Here is a 14,296-nt window from a genome sequence, read left to right as displayed (position 1 = left end):
ATAACAACAGTTGATTGGCAAGTTTTCATGCTTGTAAACTGTTTAATAAATGTAACCAAAGCCGTCAAAGATTGAGGAAAGATGTACAGGTTCGTAAGTGCTCGCTTAACTGCTTCGTGAATCTGGCCCTAGGTATGTTCTGCAATCTTTGTTGGATAACTTTAGCAAAAAAAGCTTTAGGATTTGCCTTTGCCGGCTCTGGCATATGTACTTTATAATTACTTTTGTAACGTGTAATAAATTTGGGGATAAAGCAAGATAAATTCCTGCAATTGCAAGATTTAAGACATAATGCAAGCAGTTAATGTTGCTTATATTTATGGGGTTGTTTACTTAAAGGTTTATTTTGGTTCTCTTGGTTACTGTGGCCCCTCAAGCTGACGTCTGTGGCCCCTCAAGCTGACGTCTGTGGCCCCTCAAGCTGACGTCTGTGGCCCCTCAGTGGTCAAACATGATGTTGAACAGTGATAAATTCCAGGTACTTAGGTACGGCAAAAATTACGATAACTTTCAAATCCAGGGATCCCATCACAATGGTTGTACTCTTCAAGTCACTTGTGTTGTCCCGTCTTGAGTACTGCTCAGTACTCACTTCCCCCTTCAGAGCAGGAGAGATTGCTGAAATAGAGGGAATACAGAGAACATATACGTCACGCATAGACGAGATAAAACACCTAAATTATTGGGATCGTCTCAAAGCTCTCCAAATGTACTCTCTAGAAAGGAGACGAGAGAGATACCAAATAATATACACATGGAAAATACTGGAGGGCCAGGTCCCAAATCTACACAGTAAAATAACAACGTACTGGAGTGAACGATATGGAAGAAAATGCAGAATAGAACCAGTGAAGAGCAGAGGTGCCATAGGCACAATCAGAGAACACTGTATAAACATCAGAGGTCCGCGGTTGTTCAACGTCCTCCCAGCGAGCATAAGAAATATTGCCGGAACAACCGTGGACATCTTCAAGAGGCACTTAGATAAGTTCTTGCAAGAAGTGCCGGACCCACCAGGCTGTAGTGGATATGTGGGCCTGCGGGCCGCTCCCAGCAACAGCCTGGTGGACCAACCGGGGTGTGGTGGGTATGTGGGCTTGCGGGCCGCTCCAAGCAACAGCCTGGTGGACCAACCGGGCTGTGGTGGGTATGTGGGCCTGCGGGCCGCTCCAAGCAACAGCCTGGTGGACCAACCGGGGTGTGGTGGGTATGTGGGCCTGCGGGCCGCTCCAAGCAACAGCCTGGTGGACCAAACTCTCACAAGTCGAGCCTGGCCTCGGGCTGGGTTCGGGGAGTAGAACTCTAGAACCTCATCCGGGTACAATCCAGGTACGTGTGTATTTATGACAACATACATTCCCCTGAGTATTTCAGAGATCTCAGTGGATATATATATATATATATATATATATATATATATATATATATATATATATATATATATTATATATATATATATATATACAAGGACGAGGCTAAATACGTTGGTAAATAAAAGGAACAAAACACAGGGAGTAAAACAGTGTTGTGTACAGAGGAGTGCGTGACGCAAGCTGAAATCACAGAGGTTGTAAAGGTTTAGTGGACGCAACCCGCATCGGTCCTGGTGTCTTGCGTCTCTTTTTTGCGTCCATCACCACCGTCTAGGCTGCGTCACCACCGTCCAGGCTGCGTCACCACCGTCCTGGCTGCGTCACCACCGTCCTGGCTGCGTCACCACCGTCCAGGCTGCGTCACCACCGTACAGGCTGCGTCACCACCGTCCAGGCTGCGTCACCACCGTCCAAGCTGAGTCACCACCGTCCAGGCTGCGTCACCACCGTCCAGGCTGCGTCACCACCGTCCAGGCTGCGTCACCACCGTAAAAGCTGCGTCACCACCGTCCAGGCTGCGTCACCACCGTCCAGGCTGCGTCACCACCGTCCAGGCTGCGTCACCACCGTACAGGCTGCGTCACCACCGTACAGGCTGCGTCACCACCGTCCAGGCTGCGTCACCACCGTAAAAGCTGCGTCACCACCGTCCAGGCTGCGTCACCACCGTCCAGGCTGCGTCACCACCGTCCAGACTGCGTCACCACCGTCCAGGCTGCGTCACCACCGTCCTGGCTGCGTCACACCATACAAAATGCGTTCACCAACAACCTACCTAACCCTGTTTTTAACATAAACAAGAATGACTGCATTTGGGCATCTTTTCTGTAGCGACATATATGTTCATATATGTTCATATATGTTCATATATGTTCATATATGTTCAGAGGTTGAGTTACAACTTGTAAAGACTGAACGCCCAACGTCACTCAGAACGCCCCTGATAAACGCTTTGATCTCATAACATGGCATTTACTCACATTGAATTCCATTGGCCACCTGTTGCTCCTAGTGCTTATTGTATCTAGATCAATCTGATGGCGCGTGACAATCATCTAGGTTTGCTATCCTTGCTAGTGGCTTGTTCATCAAACAGGTTCATATAATTATGTATTCATTCTTGTTACTTGTTTATGTGGCTGATTCTCTGTCTGTCTGTCTCTCTCTCTCTCTCTCTCTCTCTCTCTCTCTCTCTCTCTCTCTCTCTCTCTCTCTCTCTCTCTCTCTCTCTCTCTCTCTATATATATATATATATATATATATATATATATATATATATATATATATATATCTATCTCTCTCTCTCTCTCTCTCTCTCTCTCTCTCTATCTCTCTCTCTCTCTCTCTCTCTCTCTCTCTCTCTCTATCTCTCTCTCTCTCTCTCTCTCTCTCTCTCTCTCTCTCTCTCTCTCTCTCTCTCTCTCTCTCTCTCTCTATCTCTCTCTCTCTCTCTCTCTCTCTCTCTCTCTCTCTCTCTCTCTCTCTATCTCTCTCTCTCTCTATCTCTCTCTCTCTCTCTCTCTCTCTCTCTCTCTCTCTATCTCTCTCTCTCTCTCTCTCTCTCTCTCTCTCTCTCTCTCTCTCTATCTCTCTCTCTCTCTCTCTCTCTCTCTCTCTCTCTCTCTCTCTCTCTCTCTCTCTCTCTCTATATATATATATATATATATATATATATATATATATATATATATAAATATATATATATATATATATATATATATATATATATATATATATATATATATCTCTCTCTCTCTCTCTCTCTCTCTCTCTCTCTATCTCTATCTCTCTCTCTCTCTCTCTCTCTCTCTCTCTCTCTCTCTCTCTCTCTCTATCTCTCTCTCTCTCTCTCTCTCTCTCTCTCTCTCTCTCTCTCTCTCTCTCTCTCTCTCAGCATATCTTGTGGTGGTCACAGGAAAGAGAACTAGGAAACAGAGATCCTGTACCAAGAACAGAGAAGATGCTCAAATATTGAGATAAGGACGGTTCTCAAGTGGGATGCTGCACACACACACACACACCTACACACCTACATACACACCCACACACCTACACACACACAAGACACAAGACACATGAGACACAGACACACTCGCCAGGGTAATCTGGAAGTTCTGCCACATAAGACGGTCGTCGGCTCGTTTAAAGTTTCTATTTCATCCTCAACTTGCAACTGGAGTTGAGAATGACTTGTCTCCAACTATTTGGGCACCTCGGCTTGTTCTCTCTCTTGTTCTACAAGGTGGGGGCTTGTTCACCTGGGCTTGTTCTCTCTCTTGTTCTACAAGGTGGGGGCTTGTTCACCTGGGCTTGTTCTCTCACTTGCTCTACAAGGTGGGGGCTTGTTCCCTCTCTTGTTCTACAAGGTGGGGGCTTGTTCCCACTGTTGTTCTACAAGGTGGGGGCTTGTTCCCACTGTTGTTCTACAAGGTGGGGGCTTGTTCCCTCTCTTGTTCTACAAGGTGGGGGCTTGTTCCCTCTCTTGTTCTACAGGGTGGGGACTTGTTCCCTCTCTTGTTCTACAAGGTGGGGGCTTGTTCCCTCTCTTGTTCTACAAGGTGGGGGCTTGTTCCCTCTCTTGTTCTACAGGGTGGGGGCTTGTTCCCTCTCTTGTTCTACAAGGTGGGGGCTTGTTCCCTCTCTTGTTCTACAAGGTGGGGGCTTGTTCCCTCTCTTGTTCTACAAGGTGGGGGCTTGTTCCCTCTCTTGTTCTACAAGGTGGGGGCTTGTTCCCTCTCTTGTTCTACAAGGTGGGGGCTTGTTCCCTCTCTTGTTCTACAAGGTGGGGGCTTGTTCCCTCTCTTGTTCTACAAGGTGGGGGCTTGTTCCCTCTCTTGTTCTACAGGGTGGGGACTTGTTCCCTCTCTTGTTCTACAAGGTGGGGGCTTGTTCCCTCTCTTGTTCTACAAGGTGGGGGCTTGTTCCCTCTCTTGTTCTACAGGGTGGGGGCTTGTTCCCTCTCTTGTTCTACAAGGTGGGGGCTTGTTCACCTGGGCTTGTTCCATCTCTGGGTCTACAAGGTGGGGGCTTGTTCCCTAACTGGTTCTACAAGGTGGATGAACATTGATCTGAGTATAGTGAACATTGTTCTGAATGTTGGGTGAACATTGTTCTGAATGTTGGGTGAACATTGTTCTGAATGTAAGGGACCCGAAGCCTCGTAGAAGAGAACACAAGGCATTCACGATAAACCCTGGAATTTATACCAGAATTTATTAAGTGTATTCTCTTGTACCGCGCATATTTTATGTATGACTTATGTAATCATGTTATACAGCATACAAGATATACCAGACCAGGTTCTTGGGTGGCGCAGGCGACAGCAGCGAGCGATATCAAGTTCATTCACACGATAACAGGGAGTCGAGAGGAACAGAACACACACTTGACAAGTTCACTCACTCGATAACAGCCTCAGACAGCCTTCAGCAGTGTGAAACAAGGCGCCCCCCCCCCCTTTACCCCCTCCCCCCTCTACCCTACCCCCCCTAACCATCGTTATCTTAGACAAGGTTCTCGTTGATAAGGTGCTCCTGCCCCCTGGCGGTGATAAGGTGCATTGGACCCCTCGCTCTCTTGTCGGAAATGTTTCAACGGACGGGTTTCTCCCGTTGGTTGGTTTCTGTTGGATGGTTTCTCCTGTTGGTTTCTCCTGTTGGTTTCTCCCGTTGGTTTCTCCCGTTGGTTTCTCCTGTTGGTTTCTCCCGTTGGTTTCTCCCGTTGGTTTCTCCCGTTGGTTTCTCCCGTTGGTTTCTCCCGTTGGTTTCTCCTGTTGGTTTCTCCCGTTGGTTTCTCCTGTTGGTTTCTCCCGTTGGTTTCTCCTGTTGGTTAGTTTCTCCTGTTGGTTTGTTTCTCCTGTTGATTTCTCCTGTTGGGTTGTTTCTCCTGTTGGTTTCTGCCGGGTCGTAGTGACAGTTATATAGGAAATGTTCTTTAGCAATAATGTTCTCGTGGGTACACCCAGGTGGGCATGGTGGGGGTACCCAGGTGGGCATGGTGGGGTACCCCAGGTACACCCAGGTGGGCATGGTGGGGTACCCAGGTACACCCAGGTGGGCATGGTGGGGTACCCAGGTACACCCAGGTGGACATGGTGGGGTACCCCAGGTACACCCGGGTGGGCATGGTGGGGTACCCAGGTACACCCAGGTGGGCATGGTGGGGTACCCAGGTACACCCAGGTGGGCATGGTGGGATACCCAGGTACACCCAGGTGGGCATGGTGGGGTACCCAGGTACACCCAGGTGGGCATGGTGGGGTACCCAGGTACACCCAGGTGGGCAAGGTGGGATACCCAGGTACACCCAGGTGGGCATGGTGGGGTACCCAGGTACACCCAGGTGGGCATGGTGGGGTACCCAGGTACACCCAGGTGGGCATGGTGGGATACCCAGGTACACCCAGGTGGGCATGGTGGGGTACCCAGGTACACCCAGGTGGGCAAGGTGGGGTACCCAGGTACACCCAGGTGGGCAAGGTGGGGTACCCAGGTACACCCAGGTGGGCAAGGTGGGATACCCAGGTACACCCAGGTGGGCATGGTGGGGTACCCAGGTACACCCAGGTGGGCATGGTGGGGTACCCAGGTACACCCAGGTGGGCAAGGTGGGATACCCAGGTACACCCAGGTGGGCAAGGTGGGGTACCCAGGTACACCCAGGTGGGCATGGTGGGGTACCCAGGTACACCCAGGTGGGCAAGGTGGGGTACCCCAGGTGTTACGAACCAAAATTCCTCGCCCAAGCACGAAGCCGTGAAGACCACGCCATCTATGAGTCCGCTCCCGAAAATCCCACAACATGGACAACGCCATCTAGTGATGACGGGAGATGCCGGCAATAAGTGCCGGATGCCTGTCCTAGTCGGCTTCTGACGTAGCCGCTGCTGACCTCTGGCGAGGTGGCGCTTAGACAGTGCGCCATCTATGGAGCGAAGAGGTGGACGTTTGTGTCTAAGCTAGTAAGTGAAGTTTCCTAGTGGCCCCAGGTAGTGTCCCCAGTACTAATGACGTGTCTGCTTTCACAGAGTCAACCTAGGACGGTTGTGAGGTACGTTGAATCAGTCTACCCAAGGCAGCCAAGGTCTCTTCACCAGTCTGCTTTGTAGAAGATGTGAGCCACCCCCGGACGAACTCTGCTGAGTGTGTGATTGCCTGCCTGAGGAGTGGCAGTAACGGGATTCGCCGTATCCGGGGCTGGCTGGTGGAAGAGACCACCCACTGCGGTGACGACCGAGGAGGGTGACCAGCGAGTCACACGAGGCTCCAGCCTAGGGCTCGCAACACTAGTATTAGTCGAGGAGTGGCCTGACAGCGAGGCTGACTAGTACCTGCCAGCTACAGGCTGGACCATGGTTGTAGGCCTGGCACACGACGAGGTACCCAGTGGGATTGTGATTTGGCTGGCCTGTGGCCAGGGTGGATTCATCGTGGGTTCTGGGCCACGGAAGAGGAAACCAGGAAAGGCTACCCAGATTGAACATCACCGAGTGTCCAGTGTCTTCGGAGGAAGATGAAGATGTATATACTTTGTAGGAATAATGCCCTTTTGTGACTTTAATTTACATATGGTGGTGGGAAAATAAATAAATAAATATATGTGTATATATATATATATATATATGACAATGTCAGACCACGGAGGAAAAATGAAACAGGAAATTTCCTTAAGTACTTTCGTATATTAAATACATCTTCAGAAGGTCATTTTACAGATCGAGTGATGGGTATAAATAGGCAGGAAGGAGTGGTGAAGTAAGGTGAGGTACAATACTTGGACAACGCAGAAGGCCCATTGGCCCATCTGATGCACCCAATTGGCACATCCGATGTAGCACAATGGCCCATCTGATACAGCAGACATACAAGCATAATATATAGGTAATTATAACATAAAGAAGTAAATATATACAATAAATTAGTGAGACAAATGTTTTTCAATGATTCTACTTAAATCGCCTTTTAGCTGATCTATTAGAAATGGATCTAAGTTATATAGACCACTGCTAAGTACTTAAGGAAATTTCCTGTTTCATTTTTCCTCCGTGGTCTGACATTGTCACATTCTTAATCACGTGTTTATTTTCGTGATATACACACACATATATATATATATATATATATATATATATATATATATATATATATATATATATATATATATATATACATATATATATATATATATATATATAAAATTAGTATACTTGTGCATTAAATGTACCTCCACCGTTGTTTTAACTTGCGTTACGGAGCTCACCCCTAGAAAGCCTCTACTAACTTGGGGCCTGATACCCAAAAAACTATTACCATCAGAAAAGAACCCGGTTATGTCCCATGTCCCAATAGGGCCGTAACACCAGGTACACCCAGGTGGGCACGGTGGGGTACCCACCTACAAGTGGGTACCAAGATGTGCTTGCATACACAAGCTTCTTAAGCCTCGCGTGTCACGTTCAATAGTTTTGAACGCTGACGTGTGAGTGTGTGCGTCTGAATTCGGGCGGGAAAATGCCGTCCTCACCTCCGTCAGCGCCTTCGTCAGTGTCTTCCGTGTTTTACCTCTAACTTATTTTATTATTGCTTTTCCTTGCTTTGCAAAGTAATTAGGAGAAAGTGGGAACCCGACGCCTTAACTCTTTTGTCTCTCTCCCCCCAGGACGTCCCCCGGCGACCCCAAGTCGCAGCGGGTGTTGCTGCCGACGGGGTCGTTGTTCTTCCTGCGGGTCGTACACGGCAAGAAGGAGGACGACGCCGGCGTGTACTGGTGTCAGGCCACCAACGAGGTGGGCACCGTCACCTCCAGCAACGCCACCCTCGAGATAGCAGGTGAGGCGGGGTGAGGGGGCGTGGGGTGAGGGGTGAGGAGGCGTGGGGTGAGGGGAGAGGGCGTGGGGTGATGGGGTGGGAGTGGAGTGAGGGGAGAGGGCGTTATGAGTTACACAACCCAGGACAACATGGATTTAGAGCGGGAAGATCCTGTCTGTCACAGTTACTCAACCACTATGACAAAATCACAGAAGCTCTAGAAGAAAAGCAAAATACAGTATACACAGACTTTGCAAAGGCATTCGACAAATGTGACCACGGAGTGATGGCACACAAAATGAGGTCAATGGGAATAACTGGTAAAGTAGGACGCTGGATACTCAATTTCCTGTCGAACAGAACATAAAGAGTAACAGTCAATCAAATAAAATCGAGTCCAAGCGATGTTAAAAGCTCTGTACCTCAAGGTACAGTCCTTGCACCACTGCTGTTCCTTATTCTCATATCAGATATAGACAAAAATACAAGTCACAGCTTCGTGTCATCCTTTGCAGATGACACAAAAATCAGCATGAAAATTACCTCTGCTGAAGACATAGAAAAACTACAAGCAGATATTAACAAAGTTTTCGATTGGGCAGCAGAAAATAACATGATGTTTAACACTGATAAATTCCAGGTACTCAGGTACGGCAAAAATGAGGACCTTAAACATAATACAGTGTACAAAACACAATCGAATCTACCCATAGTAGGAAAACAACATGTCAAGGATTTGGGAATAATGATGTCTGACGACCTAACGTTTAGGGAGCATAACCAAGCAAATATTGCGTCAGCCAGAAAATGATAGGATGGATTACGAGAACTTTCAAATCCAGGGATCCCATCACAATGGTTGTACTCTTCAAGTCACTTGTGTTGTCCCGTCTCGAGTACTGCTCAGTACTCACTTCCCCCTTCAGAGCAGGAGAGATTGCTGAAATAGAGGGAATACAGAGAACATATACGGCACGCATAGACGAGATAAAGCACCTAAATTATTGGGATCGTCTCTAAGCTCTCCAAATGTACTCACTAGAAAGAAGACGAGAGAGATACCAAATAATATACACCTGGAAGATACTGGAGATCCAAGTACCAAATCTACACAGTAAAATAACAACGTACTGGAGTGAACGATATGGAAGAAAATGCAGAATAGAACCAGTGAAGAGCAGAGGTGCCATAGACACAATCAGAGAACACTGTATAAACATCAGAGGTCCGCGGTTGTTCAACGTCCTCCCAGCGAGCATAAGAAATATTGCCGGAACAACCGTGGACATCTTCAAGAGAAAACTAGATAGTTTCCTCCAAGGAGTGCCGGACCCACCGGGCTGTGGAGGGTATGTGGGCCTGCGGGCCGCTCCAAGCAACAGCCTGGTGGACCAAACTCTCACAAGTCAAGCCTGGCCTCGGGTCGGGCTTGGGGAGTAGAAGAACTCCCAGAACCCCATCAAGCAGGTATCAACCAGGGGTGAGGGGACAGGGTGTGGGGTGAGTGGGGTTTACCACTGTAACACTTCAGGCTGTAATAATTGTCTGCTATCACCCTAGCCACCTGGAAGAGTCTGTCCTTCCAGCAGAGTCTGGCCTTCCAGCACAATTGTTCATCCAGTTAACATGGAAAGAGGGGGGGGGGGAGGGGGGGGAGGAATGAGCAATGAAGTTAAAGATACTGACAATACTCACAGTACGGGTGGAAGATGAGGGTACTCATAAATAGGTAAGACAGCCACCACCACTCCTCCTGGGAACCTCAAGGCTAGAACCTCAAAAACTAGTTCACTCTGGGAAGGAATCCAGTCAATTAGTGATTGGGAACTTGAAGGCTTATAATTCTTATAGCATGGATGCCTATATGTGCGCACGCGCGCGCATATGGTATAACAATACATTGCATTTAATACAATAATACAATACTAATAATAGGTGAAAGTCTAGGCACCTTTTACATCATGCATAACAGAACATTAGAATATTCAAATATAACATTCTTGTATAACACTTTGGTTATCTTGAGATGATTTCAGTGGTTAGTGTCCCTGCGGCCCGGTCCTCGACCAGGCCTCCACCCCCAGGAAGCAGCCCGTGACAGCTGACCAACACCCAGGTACCTATTTTACTGCTAGGTAACAGGGGCATAGGGTGAAAGAAACTCTGCCCATTGTTTCTCGCCGGCGGCCGGGATCGAACCCGGGGACCACAGGATCACGCGTCCAGTGTTCTGTCCACTCAGCTACCGGCTCCCTGGCCTGAAGGAAGTTGTCATATATATTTGTAATGCAGCTCGTGATTGGTTCTTGAATTTAAAGGGAAAGAGGGCCTAAGAAATACCTCAAACACGTCATTGCAGAGAACTAGGTTAGTGAGGACCCTGGGGGGGGGGGGAGACTAGGGGGGGGGGGTGTTGTATTATACAATTAGCCTGGAATAAGAAACTATTGTAGCACAAGATTGCTGGTTGAGGATTTCCTGAGTTTCTAAGAACAGTTTAAGTGCCAGTTTGTTCTCATGTCTATATCGGTAAATTGCCTGATTATTAGTTAGGCTGTAACAAGTTAATTGTTGTTAGTAAATCACCTTGTTGTCAATTTAAGTAACCTTCCTGTTTTGTTATCCCTTATAATATATTGTTAACCTTGGGGACGTGGTGCAGTTTGCTATTAAGTAATAATCTCCCGAGGTTGATACATACACCCTGGCTTCCCTGCAACACCTCACCAGGTGAGGTTCCAGGTGAGGGTGTGAGGGAAGGACCCTCACTGTGAGGGAAGGACCCTCACTGTGAGGGAAAACCCGCACTGTGAGGGAGGGACCCGCACTGTGAGGGAGCCTGGTGACAATAGATGGAGTACTCTGCTTGACATTTAGAATCTTATTTGCTCAAGGTGATGTTTCCTCTTCAATCCCAGTGAAGCGAGCTCCTTGTCTTCATATCCCAGCTCCTTGTCCTCATATCCCAGCTCCTTGTCCTCATACCCCAGCTCCTTGTCCTCATACCACAGCCCCTAGTCCTGAAATCCCAACTCTTAGTCTATCTTATATCCCTACCAAACGCTATGTAGTCATAGTGACTTGGACGCTTCTCCCCACACTGTTGCCTTGTTACAAATATGTTAATGTAATCCAGGGTGGAATTCCTCGGAGCTGATGGCATGTTAATAATATTTTGGCCCGTTAATATATATTTCAAAATCGGTTTTACATTTAGCACGATGCAAATTTGGGAATGGTGGAAACACTGCAGTCGAGGCAGATAGAAATGAACGCCGGTGTTGAGAATTTTTAATAACATTGGCAGTGGTGCGTGAATTTAAAAGAAGTAATTATGTTGCATTTAATTTAATTACAGGTGGGAATGGTTGTAATTAACGCTTGTTCCTTTGCGCCAAACCTGATCCCCCCCCCACTCCCCCCCCCCCACTCCCCCCCCCCTTTCAGGCTGTTAAATGTTATCTTTGTTACTGGGCGGAAGTGTTTGAACTGGTTGGTGATTGACGGACGCGTACGCCGACAGGTGGACGGACGGGTGATTGCTTGAACCTCTGACCTCCTGTCTGGCTGTCCAGCACGTGCTCTTAAGGTCCCCCAGCGTCAGGAAACTGTCGTACTAAGGTGCCCTCATCCTAACATACCAGAGGACCCAAAACAGAAAACGGGACAGTACGTCAGTCGCTTCCATTTTTCTAGTACGACGATTTTTTGGCTTTATGTAAGGTATACGAGGGAAATGCGACGTTCTTTGTGGGAGGGTAGGTTGGGGCTGGCTGGCTGGCTGACTGGCTGGTTGGCTGATTGACTGACTGGCTGGCTGGCTGGCTGGCTGGCTGGCTGGCTGACTGGCTGGTTGGCTGATTGTCTGACTGGCTGGCTGGCTGGCTGGCTGGCTGGCTGGCTGATTGGCTGGCTGGCTGGCTGGCTGGCTGATTGACTGACTGGCCGGCTGGCTGATTGTCTGACTGGCTGGCTGATTGGCTGGCTGGCTGGCTGGCTGATTGGCTGGCTGGCTGGCTGGCTGGCTGATTGACTGACTGGCCGGCTGGCTGATTGAATGACTGCTGTCTGGTTGGCTGGCCGGCTGGCTGGCTGGCTGATTGACTGACTGGCCGGCTGGCTGATTGAATGACTGCTGTCTGGTTGGCTGGCCGGCTGGCTGGCTGGCTGGGAGGGCCTAACTGGGTGGTTGGTGGTAACAGCCACAAGTCAAGCCTGGAATTAGAGAAGTCTTGGAGCGGAGAGTGTAATTAACCCTTGGAAATTGTTTAATGACTTAGACATATTGCTTAAACCATCCCTGAGACGGACCCCTCGTTCCTGGGGTGGTTGGCTTGTTATGACCGCTTACCTCGTTAATGGCTGGTGGTGCTTGTGTCGACCTGGGGTGGTTGTGTCGACCTGGGGTGGTTGTGTCGACCTGGGGGTGGTTGGCTTGTTATGTCCGCTTACCTCGTTAATGGCTGGTGGTGCTTGTGTCGACCTGGGGTGGTTGGCTTGTTATGTCCGGTTACCTCGTTAATGGCTGGATGGGCTGGTGGTGCTTGTGTCGACCTGGGGTGGTTGGCTTGTTATGTCCGGTTACCTCGTTAATGGCTGGATGGGCTGGTGGTGCTTGTGTCGACCTGGGGTGGTTGTGTCGACCTGTGGTGGCTGTGTCGACCTGTGGTGGCTGTGTCGACCTGGGGGTGGTTGGCTTGTTATGTCCGGTTACCTCGTTAATGGCTGGATGGGCTGGTGGTGCTTGTGTCGACCTGGGGTGGTTGTGTCGACCTGGGGTGCTTGTGTCGACCTGGGGGTGGTTGGCTTGTTATGACCGCTTACCTCGTTAATGGCTGGATGGGCTGGTGGTGCTTGTGTCGACCTGGCGTGGCTGTGTCGACCTGGGGTGGTTGGCTTGTTATGACCGCTTACCTCGTTAATGGCTGGATGGGCTGGTGGTGCTTGTGTCGACCTGGGGTGGTTGTGTCGACCTGTGGTGGTTGTGTCTACCTGGGGTGGTTGGCTTGTTATGACCGCTTACCTCGTTAATGGCTGGATGGGCTGGTGGTGCTTGTGTCGACCTGGGGTGGTTGTGTCGACCTGGGGCTTGTGTCGACCTGTGGTGGTTGTGTCGATCTGGGGTGGCTGTGTCGACCTGGGGTGGTTGTGTCGACCTGGGGTGGCTGTGTCGACCTGGGGTGGCTGTGTCGACCTGGGGTGGCTGTGTCGACCTGTGGTGGTTGGCTTGTTATGACCGCTTACCTCGTTAATGGCTGGATGGGCTGGTGGTGCTTGTGTCGACCTGGGGTGGCTGTGTCGACCTGGGGTGGCTGTGTCGACCTGTGGTGGTTGTGTCGATCTGGGGTGGCTGTGTCGACCTGGGGTGGTTGTGTCGACCTGTGGTGGTTGTGTCGATCTGGGGTGGCTGTGTCGACCTGGGGTGGCTGTGTCGACCTGGGGGTGGTTGGCTTGTTATGTCCGGTTACCTCGTTAATGGCTGGATGGGCTGGTGGTGCTTGTGTCGACCTGGGGTGGTTGTGTCGACCTGGGGTGGCTGTGTCGACCTGGGGTGGCTATGTCGACCTGTGGTGGTTGTGTCGACCTGGGGTGGTTGCGTCGACCTGGGGTGCTTGTGTCGTCCTGGGGTGGATGTGTCGACCTGGGGTGGATGTGTCGACCTGGGGTGGTTGTGTTGACCTGGGGTGGTTCTGTCGACCTGGGGTGGTTGTGTTGGCCTGGGGTGGTTGTGTCGACCTGGGGTGGTTGTGTCGACCTGGGGTGCTTGTGTCGACCTGGGGTGCTTGTGTCGACCTGGGGTGGGTGTGTCGACCTGGGGTGCTTGTGTCGACCTGTGGTGCTTGTGTCGACCTGTGGTGCTTGTGTCGACCTGTGGTGGTTGTGTCGACCTGTGGTGGTTGTGTCGACCTGTGGTGGTTGTGTCGACCTGTGGTGGTTGTGTCGACCTGTGGTGGTTGTGTCGACCTGGGGTGGCTGTGTCGACCTGGGGTGGTTGTGTCGATCTGGGGTGGCTGTGTCGACCTGTGGTGGTTGTGTCGACCTGTGATGGTTGTGTCGACCTGTGGTGGTTGTGTCGACCTGGGGTGGTTGTGTCGACCTGGGGTGCTTGTGTCGACC

At 50.0% G+C, this 14,296-nt stretch overlaps 1 protein-coding gene across 1 annotated transcript in view; it reads left to right on the top strand.

Annotated features, from left to right (window-relative positions):
- The window catches only part of LOC138349760 (roundabout homolog 2-like), a 318,232-nt gene that overhangs the window by 19,555 nt on the left and 284,381 nt on the right, over nucleotides 1–14,296 (top strand). Inside the window, exon 3 of the mRNA XM_069304202.1 lies at nucleotides 8,031–8,200. Within this exon, the coding sequence (XP_069160303.1) occupies nucleotides 8,031–8,200 (170 nt within the window). The remainder of the gene's footprint in view (nucleotides 1–8,030; nucleotides 8,201–14,296) is intronic.

Source organism: Procambarus clarkii, chromosome 52 (assembly GCF_040958095.1).
Source record: "Procambarus clarkii isolate CNS0578487 chromosome 52, FALCON_Pclarkii_2.0, whole genome shotgun sequence".
In the NCBI taxonomy this organism is placed as follows: Eukaryota; Metazoa; Arthropoda; class Malacostraca; order Decapoda; family Cambaridae; genus Procambarus; species Procambarus clarkii.
Note: the sequence above shows the minus strand (reverse complement) of the source record. Positions and strands in the feature narration are given on the sequence as shown.